Below are 10,518 nucleotides of genomic sequence, written 5' to 3' on the forward strand. Positions count from 1 at the left end.
TCGAGGTACAAACGAAACTATTGGAGGGACAATCTGGTACGAACGAAATACTATCGTTTTCTATAAGAAAAAATTAATTCTTGAAAAGTCGAGTGCTAAGTTCACATAGCTCAAACATGTGCCTACTAGAAAGAGGTCGTAGGCCTCGTTCACTTGTTTCCGGTCCCGACGATATCAATACACTCGTCGTTATTATGATACCGACATTATTCGCTAATCATTCTGCGATGTATCAATCTCAAGTATCGATCCACGTTATCTTCCAACAGTTTCCGATTCATCTGAATAAGTTATCGAGTCACTGGAGAGGGAAACACTATCGATAAATAGAGCGGCCAATAGAGAATCTAGACCGTGAATAAGTATTGAATGAGTGTCAATTTCGTGCTGAACATGGAAGAGAAAGAGCAGGGAAGATACCATCGTATTTTATACTCATTGACCAGTTTTCCATGTACATGTAGCATGTACACGCGCACAAGTTTATCCGTATTATACTATCACTTCGCCACCGCTATCAAACTTGCTCGCACGTACTTACAGTGGGTGTAGAAAGTATTTGTACACCGATCAATTTCCAAAAAAAACTATGTAAAATTGTAATTTATTAACTTATATTTTATAAACAATGACATTCTACATATTCTCGGAAATCTGTAGAATAGATAGATTACAAAAAAATATAGTTATTTATGTAAGTTGCGAAATTAACAAGAAAAAAGAATTAATCCATAGAAATGTTGAAGCAATAAGTATTCGTACAACTGATTAATTTTTAAAACTTCATTAAAAAAAAGAAAAAGAAATTTACATTAATTTACAAGTATATAATTACTTTCTTCGTGGGATTTCCTTTTGATTTTATAATTATTGCAACTCTTCTAAGCGTTAAGTTAACTAAATTATTAGTTATTCGAAGTGGGATCTTCTTCAATTCCTCTATTAGAGCCATTTTTAAAAGTACTTTACTGGGAATTTGATGTTTTCTAATTCGTACGGAGCAATAAACTAATGTGTTTACGTTGCAAACTCTACTGTAAATGGTTCGTCATAAGAATCGTACCAATACTTATTGCTTCTATACTTTTACGCACTCTTCGTATTTTTTTTGTTAATTTCACAAATTATATTAACTAGTAAATGTTGTTTGGACTATATCTATCTTAGAGACTTCCGAGAATATGTAAAATATCATTGATTATACAAAAAGAAGTTAAAAAACTACAATTTCCCCCAAATTTTGGGGGGAAATTGATCGGCGTACGAATACATTCTACACCCACTGTATCTATTTCAAAGTCCTATCCATCGCCTAGGAACCCTCGAAACAGTTAGTTTGTCGCTCCTTGTAGGATGTCGAGATTCAGCGATGACACCATCAAACTCACTTGCCGTTTCTCACAGGGCTTTCAATTTGCTAAGCTTAATTTACGAATAAACGTATATCTAGGTAGACCTGTAAAATATCCAAGATACGTATGGACCAAACTGGCCGGGTTCCACGTGGCGAGCAGGGGATCGTTCCAGCGGTACAACTTCTGGCTCGCGAATTTTATCTGATCCCCGAGTGGTATGGCCTGTTACGTCGTCGGATCGTAAATATCTGACCGTGGCCGATCTTCCTCCCGCAGAGAGGCATTTCGTCCGCGAATGGTCGTTTAATCGCGCCTCTCCTGGCCGAACGGGGCCTGAAAATTTCGAGAGCAGAAGCTAAGTTGATCTGGAGGTTCCCCGTTTTACGATCGTCAAGCCCCCTCGACCCCCCTCTCGTAATTAGAATGTCTCCCCGAGGACAGAGGAGCGGGAACATGTATCGAACGTGGAATATCGCTACCTCGGGAGAATTATGACCGATAAGTGCTCACGGGATTACGGTCCGCGTGTGCCCGCTCGATAGAAAAGTCACTTTATAACCGCGAGCCTCCATTCTTTTCGCGATCGGCTATCGCGTTGCGTTCATCTGCGATCTCCGCTGTTTGATTGCAGCTGCCTGGCGCGTCTCCCGGAGCTGTTTCGACCGTGGTCGCCCCCGTGCTGCTGAAGTATCGGGTCTGCAGGCCCCGATTGCTGCTCGCCGGTTCCAGGGCCGAGGTCGATCCCGCCGCCGACGTGGGACTTTTGCACGGCGAGATTTTGCTCATCGAGGACTCCGCGAGACAGTACGATTCGATCGGAGGTAAGTTCTTCGCTTGTACAGCACGGAGCTGAGATGTTGGCTAGGTACGCAAGTACGAAACTGGGTCAAGGGGACAGTGAAGTAGATCCCACCTGGAGATTTTCACGCCACCCTTCGCACTCGAGGCCTTTTTTTTTGGTATCTATCAGCAACTCGAGATGCTTTCTTTGCATTCTATTGCCACGAATGCTAAGCTTGGATTGACTTCGAAGATGAGATCTCTAATTTGAGATTTGATTATCAGGTCACCCTTACCCCTCCTACTCTCTTTCTTTAACTTTAACTTTAACTTTAACTTTAACTTTAACTTTAACTTTAACTTGACTTGGGGGTTGTTCCAGACACGGATCGTAAGTACAGAGCCACGGAGAAGCTCCTGCACGCCGAAGAGGAGTACCACGAAGCCTTGTGCAGCGCCAAAGAATTGTACGCTCGACCTCTGGCGCGGAACTATCCTGAATTCCACGATGGTATTTTCCAACCCCTCGCGGATCTGTCGGTGGTTACTTCTGAACACTGTCAGAGGGTGAGTATTTTCAATCATGATTGTCTTTGGTTATACACGATGCGAAGGAAGGAGTTCAGACAGGTTTAGTAATATAAGATCTATTTACTCCTAAACATGTACCATTCAGACTTAGCTACATGTACTTCCTCTGACCTGGATAAGGGCTCATCAGGCTCTTGAAAAGACACGTATACTCTTCATATCGAATCCGACACTTCAAGCTGAACAAAAAATTCCTTTAATTTCAAGACACAAATTTCCATTGAATAACACGGATATACGTGCTATATAGTACGGAGATGTGCCATATTTGCATAATTTTCCCGTGAACGGTAGATAGATATCTTCTTAATCGACTGCCCGTGAGCGATTGGTCTGACATAACGAGCGCCTCGGTTGAGAGATGGCGGCACTGAAACCGTTGTTTGGGATCGGGCGTGCGGCACCTGTTGCAAGTGCAAAGCACGTTGCCTTTCTCCTCCTCGTGTCGCAATTACGCTAATTCGAGCCTGCGTGACCTTTTCGAAAGGGAATCGCGGATGATCGAAGACCTCGAGACAATGTTATACCCGGTAGTCCTCAGTCCCGATCGCGTGTTCGATCCCAACTTGAAATTCCCGCTGGAGGGTGTTTCTCGGAATATGTTCCCTTCGAAACTATCGGTAGATGTGGTGGAGCTAATCCTCACGGTCGCGGCCATCGACGAGGAGAAAACGACGATAGATAATCGATTGCTGGGCACGACAAGGTGTTTTCACTAAAAACACCGTGACGAATATCGTCGCCGAGGTTTCCGACTACTGATAAGGCGATCTCGCCCGGGGACAGGCACGTAGCAGCCACTCGCGAGGTGGACGTGTTTTCTTAGGGCTGACAATAAAGAGGATGCTTGTCCTTCGGATGTAAACACAAAGCCACGCCGGCGGAGCCGGTTAACGAGTCGAGATGAGCGATGACGGTGGTTAGCACCCTCATAAATATTGACTTTTACAAGACGAGAGCGGGCTGAACGAGTGCGCTAGCCGGTGGGCTGCCAAGATGCGAACAACCTCGTAAAGTGAAAAAGGCGCTCCCGTTGCCCAGGCGAAGATCGTTTCGCGGGATTCGAGTGAACCCGGCGAGGAAACGCCTACCTTCTTTATTCGGTGCGCTGAAACGCATCGTCAATAACAAAGTTCCGCGCAAAAAGCATGCAAATGCTCCCGGTCGTCTCGCGATGGATCTTCCACCGGAGCTCCCGATCTTCCTCGTGCGGAACGATCCTTGCGATACGGCGCGCAACTTTTCTCTGCTGGTTTGAAAAACTTGGAACAACCTCGATTATTTTCTGCAGAATTTGCATTTTATTTTGCGACACTAACTGCTGGTCTATTTAGAAACGGCGTACAGTTTAGAGGAGGACTTTTTCTGTATTGGTCTATATAAGTGTTTTCCAACGTGGGCCAATTCGATTGTTAAGGGGAGCAATTTGACAATTGTCATTTAAGTTTCTGTACTGAACGTTTCCATTTCTAAATATTCAAAATTATGTATACATTAAGTGGGTGGGGGCTTAAGCGGTTTTAGGAAAGCTTAGGTGGGACACAGCACAAAAAAAAGTTGGGAATTACTGGTCTATATTAATCCTAAAATTATCCATTACGTTTCTATTTCTCATACCATAGTTCTTTGTATTGAGAGAGACAGCTATCGTTGATGTCAACACTTTGATAAAGTGTTACGTTTATATCAAGTATCTCGATTGCAAAGGAATCGTGAAAATTGCCTCGAAACTGCTCTAAAACAAACGAATACCCCGTTATCACCAAAAGTACTCAATCTGCTCGAATTACGCGTTCGGTTTGATGAAACCGTGCGAGTCCCGATACCGAGCAGAACGCGGCTCTCTTTTTCCGGGTACTCGAGGAGCTTTACGCGGAACGCAGAACTCGAAGAATCCTTCGAACCCGCCGAAGGAGCAAATAAAGTAAGAAAATAAGTTTGTCTGTTCACGGCTGCTCCTCTTCAGAAGTCGGTTCGTGTCCCTTTCGAGGAGAAAAAACGAAGAAGATCGGAGCGCCGGTAAAAGAAGCGGAGAGGGGAGAGAGAGAAAGGAAGAGACGGGTCTCTCTCGGTTTCCAGGTGCGCGATTGCTTCTAATTGCCCGAGTGCTGGCCCCAAGGTGCTTCCGAAGTGAAATTGCTCCCTGGCAGAGGAGACCGCGCGATCGGGCAGGCGACAACCAACCGGGAATAAAAAGGGTACAGAGAAGAGAACAGCGGCTCCCGGGTCGCGATCCGCTTCAGAAAAGGCTAACGATTCGAAGCGCTCTCACTAATTAACCTTCGGCCAGCGCGGTTTTGCGCCGAGGCGAGGAGCTATCTGGTGTCGTTCAGGGTTCATAACTCCCCTAGTGAATTTTACGAATACAGAGAACTTTAATTATTTTTCAAACGTGTTCACGCGATACTAGCACTCTTCAGCAAGAGGATTTAGTCTATTCACTGCCAGGCAAATTTGGATCGTTTTGCTTTTGGCGCCAAGATGTAATACAGACGTGTAACCTAGGTTATTATCTCGATAATAAAAAGTGATATTAAATTTGTTGTTTCAAAAAGAAAATTTACGATCTTCTTTGCAAGAATTCGTGACTCGGAAGGCTATAAACTTATCTGTTGAGTAATTGCAATCAATTCAAACTACGAGATATCTCATAGTTGGCAGCGAATGGGTTAATTAATGTAGGACTTTGTTTCGCGCGTAACACGAAGAGCCCCCACCGTTTAATCTATTTCTCTGGCTGATACACGCTTCATTTCCAAGGCCGACTGAAATCGGTTTTTCATGAAAACATGTTTACTCTTACGACAGAGACTTCTTTTACGACCGTAAATTACGTTTTTGCGCGATACAGCGCACCACGGTAACCGCGGTCATGCCGGGGTATGGCTGAAGAGTAGCTGCATCGTGATGCGCACGTGCACCTGCACTGCACGCGGCTCGTTGCACCGAGCCACGGGAATGCGACAACTGCGCTTCGTCGGACCAACGCCCTCTCGTGCCTCCCATTTTTACCCTTCCGCACTCGTACTATTGTAATTAACCTCGAGGCAGCTCCTGGAGTTTCGCAAATGACTTTTCCTTATAGCTTGGCTAGGTAGACGAATAAATCGATTCGTTGATTCTGAACAGTGAAACCTTAACCCATTTATCAGAAATAAATCGTCTTAGCTTTTTCTTCAAAACAGGAAAAATATGAAAGTTCAACTCGATGGAAAGCGTCAGAAGTGGCAAATATGAGGAGGGTAATTGTTCCCACTGATCCAATCGCTTATTATTAAAAACATTGGGTGCATTTATCCGCGAGCCACATGGAATAACCTACCGTCGTTAATTCCACCCAGAATCACTGTTTTCCAAGGGTATCTTCCAATGATTTGATCTGCATTCCAGCTTAAAAGGATGCCCCGACGCGAATTCTTTCCTCGTCTATATCGTACCATACACGGCGATGCTCGAATCAAATGCGTTTTTTTACTTCTGATCCCCTTTTATTTCATTCACATTCGAAAAGGCGTGCACAAGCAAAAAGGCTGAAACGCAGAAGTTCCCTTTTAGACCTTATACGCCATAAAACCGTGAATGAAAGTAAAGCTACCGGAGAGAGGACCCAAATGAAACCCCGTAACCCCTGATAAAATTCCTCTCGCTGGCTCTACCCCGTGTCTCGATTTTTTTCGGGAGTAAGACAACGTTTCCGAAATGTTAGTCGTTAAAGTACCGTACGTACTCGCAGGTAAATACCAATCGTTTCCGTGCCGCGAAGATTTTCTGTCCGTGCGCGCTTTATTGCGCATTAAACTCCGCACAATGCGGTAACGTTCACGCACCTGCAGGGCAAATCGCTCCTCGTCGAGACACGAGAATGTGAAAGCATCGCAACCAGCGGTTTTGCGCTCTTGTTCGTCGTCTGCCGAAAGAACTCGGTGAGAGTGAGTTCGGCGAATTCCTCTGGCGGTGACCGAACCGCGTGGGCGATCCAGCGATCCTCGTCGATGCGCGATTTTCGGAGTTCATACTTAGCACGGTGGTAAAGGAATTAGAAGGATGGGTAAGACCGATTCGTCAATGATTCGTGTACCGATTCTTTTCAGTCCAGTTACGTACGAGTTAGATCCAGTTGACCAAGAAAGCATCGAAACCTTTCCGTAGATAATTCTTGTATGATACTTGTACAGCACGATCCACAGAGGGGTAGTAACCCTAGTTCAACGCGTCATCTGTCAGATATTATACTTGTTAAATCAATAAGTGCCTGAAATTTTGTTTCAATGCAATCAAAGCTGTATAAACATTCGTTGTAGTACTTATGTCTGCCATCTCTCCAAATTCAAGCATTCTATCTAGATACTTTGACTCCCTGACGTTCAGAATTCTTGTGATTCCTTGGTGAAAATCTTTTTCCTCTGCTATATGTGACAAACGACGTGTCAACAAATTTTCATTTCACTTCTCGATATATTGAATTTGATATCCATAGGATAATTGTATCGTAATTCCATCGGAGCGAGAGGAAAACGCGTATTCGATACCGCAGGGGGAAAAATGGCCGACAGACGTCACGATTCCGCGATATCGCGGCAGAAAATTCAGAAAGATGGCGCATTAAGATACCGACGCGCATTCCGCGAGATGAAAAGACAGGAATGCAGGGAAATTAATTAAGTGGCGCGCGATGATCCGGCAGCGCGTACATTATCGCACGGAGATCAAAGAGTTCTCGAGAACCGACGCGACGCGCGTTAGTTCCTCTCCTGCCACGTCCTGTCCTCGACGGACGCAGGAGCGGCCTCCGATCCTGAACAGGACGCAATTTTATTCGCATTAGGGCGTCGCCGCTGCCACGCCCGCGAACCCAAGGGGGTGACCAACACGAATCTGTCGCAGTGTGATCGTTCTGTTGCCATTCTGATACGGGAAAGTCACTCATTGAGTGAAACAGTGTCTTTAAAAGGATATGAAGTCAGTCGTCCAGGATGTGGAATTACTTGAAACAGTGGTTAAACGCGTGGTGAAACGCGAATTTTACCTGAATTTTAGAATTTTTCGTAAAAGAATTAAATTTGCAATTTTCGTCATCAAAGATAAGCTTTCAACCATTACGATATGTTCAGACCTGTACCACCTACCAAAAATCGACATGGACTTTGCAGACAACCCAATATTAGTTGAATCGATCAGGAACTACGGAAAATACAGTCAGAACTCTTAATTATTTATGAGCTTCCACAAAGTGATCTTCCTGCTTTACACAGCCAAGTATGTTCTTAAAGAATATGCAACCACAAATATGGATTTTTTAATTCCCTCGATCTCCTCGCGATCTTTATCGCTCAGGGCCTCTTTCTCTTCCGTTTTCGCGGATAAAAAAGGGGAGAGGATCGAGCGGAAAGTGGAGCACGGATGAGGAGTGGTCCAAACGCGAGAGAGAAAAAGTTTTGAAGGAAGACGCCGTAGGAAAGTGGATGATCGTCGTTGTGGCGTTTCGTCGGGAAAGTGGACTGAGATACCGGATCGTCGAGAATGGTTTCGATTTCATCGGCAAGGGTCTCATTTGTCTCGGGGGCAGGGAGTGGGGTGGACGCGCGTTCCAGTTTAATTTTTGCCCCGTCGCACCGCGGGAAAGTCCTTTACCTCGATATCGGCTTGCAACGATTTTCTAATTCCTTCCGAGTCTCGATTCTCGGCATCGTGCTCCAATAAGAACAGAACGCGATTGGGTGATTGTTCGCAGACTGTCGAAAGAATGATCGATGTTAGTCAAGCTTACGGATTAAAAACTCTGAAATAATAATAATACTACTGCTTTATTTACGAGAAATATGCTTTTGATATCAAATACACTGACAAAAAAATAAAAATCAGAAAAATGGAGACAAGCACAGCATATCATTATGTATTGTACTATAGCCGGCTAAATTATGCTCAAAATGTATGAATTTTAACTTGAAATTTACTTTCCTTTCGTTGCAATGGCAAAACTGACGTAGAAGCACCAAACAAGATGCCCCCTTTTATGACGAGCAAATGCAAACAACGAATCCGTATCAAAGAAACAAAAAATTGCAAAAGTACCCAGACCTCCGTCCATCGATCAATTTTGATCGATATCCAATCAGGTTTCCAGACGAATAAACCGGTGAACAAACGGAGCCAGAGCGCGAATAAAATTTCCCGCCTCAGGAAAGGAGTGATCGTCTCGCGGCACGAAAAACACGCCCATTATTAATTTCTCGGTTTCTCGAAGCCGGTTGCAAGCTCGTAAAGACTGGCTCGACTCGTCCTGGGTATACATCGCGTCAAATGGGCGCGGGAAGTTTAATACCCTCGGATCCAGCCTCTCCGTCTTCGTCTCCGCGGTCGCGTCTTCCCCGACAAAGAAATTCCATCGTCGGATTATGTGTAACGTCGCGATCCAACGCGACCTCTTAACGCGAGGATAAGGCGAGGTAGCCGCCGAGAGGGTCGAGAAAATAAAAGCCCCTCGAATTGGAAGGGCTCGATCGGATGCTACGAGACCTGGGTCGCCTTTTAGCACGGACATATATTTTTCAGTCGCTCAAAGTTCCTCTGAGTGGTCGAAACATGGGTGATACCCACCAATGATAAATACTTGAATTCGGAGGTACAACTCCATCGGATGGTATCGCTAATGGAACCACTCTTTTCCTCTATCGATTTCTAATTTCTCCTCGCGACCGAGCCACTCGCTCGGGTCACTTCCAGCCATGCCAAGCGTAATGGCGCGGACTAGCGACGGACGCGAATTAGTCGCTGTCAACGTTTAATCGCGCGTCGTTTCGCGCGTCGCGACTCCTACAAGGGTTCGTTTTGTCGTGCCCTCGAACACGCCGGAACGAACGGCGTACGTCCGCCTTGAGGACCACCGGAGGATTAGAATTCCCCCGAGAGGGACCGGATGTTCGCGGCGCTGTATAATGGCCGTTCGTAGCTCTCGGGTAATTCATAAAACGACCGCTCGTAACTAATCATCCGGGCGTATGCGTGTAGGACGACGCAGGACTCGGAACGTTAATCTCCTGGCCGCGCATACCGAAGCCTGACCGGCGGATTGATTCGCGGCTGAGCCCTGTTCCGGACATGGGAGTCGCCCATCGAGAGGGAAGCTCGATCTTCGAGGATCCACCGCTTTTCTACGCGACCACACCTCGAGGGCTCATGCTACATTATAATTAATTCCTTGCAGAGATACATAAAAGAATAGAAATTTTGCAATAACAATAGTTATAAACAATAAGAAAAATCATTCTTGCAAAGTGATCAACTCGAAAACCTGTCCGGCAGCAAAATGTAAAGGGTTTCATCGATTTCATTGAATGGAGGCCGAACACACGTGAAATAGTCCAATTTTGCGATAAAAAGTGCAATAAAGTGGTAAAAAATGGAAGAGGGTCAAATATATTTTTAAGCTTTTAAGAGGCAACGAAGCCCTACCAGATACAAGAAGATTCAATCCGATTGGTCAAACCACTTCGGAATAAGAAGAAATACAAAATTTGTCGGTTTTTTACGAAAGAAACGGGTAAAAAATGAGAAATCTCAAAATGTTTTGGTAACGGGACCACCCCGGAGATATGCTGTACAAGATGCAACAGGTTTCATTCCGATTGGTCAAGCTGTCTGGACGTAATCGAGTAACAAAAAAATATATACAGGGTGTCCCAAAAATGTTGTATCACATTGAAAGGGATGGTTCGGGAGGTGATTTGAAGCAACTTTTTCCTTAACGAAAATGTTGTCCGAGGCTTCGTTAAGCAGATATTAAAGGAAAACA

General features: G+C 45.0%; 1 protein-coding gene across 1 annotated transcript; it reads left to right on the top strand.

Annotated features, from left to right (window-relative positions):
• Positions 1-1,986: 1,986 nt before the first annotated feature.
• LOC128892599 (uncharacterized) lies at positions 1,987-3,264 on the top strand (the record flags this gene model as incomplete). The annotated part of the gene is made up of 2 exons (XM_054153111.1): positions 1,987-2,176; positions 2,518-3,264. Coding segments are annotated over 2 exons (444 nt in total), but the record flags the coding sequence as incomplete, so codon positions are not given.
• Between the last annotated feature and the right edge of the window lie 7,254 nt (positions 3,265-10,518).

The sequence above is a fragment of the Hylaeus anthracinus genome, unplaced genomic scaffold, assembly GCF_026225885.1.
Source record: "Hylaeus anthracinus isolate JK02 unplaced genomic scaffold, UHH_iyHylAnth1.0_haploid 12009, whole genome shotgun sequence".
In the NCBI taxonomy this organism is placed as follows: domain Eukaryota; kingdom Metazoa; phylum Arthropoda; class Insecta; order Hymenoptera; family Colletidae; genus Hylaeus; species Hylaeus anthracinus.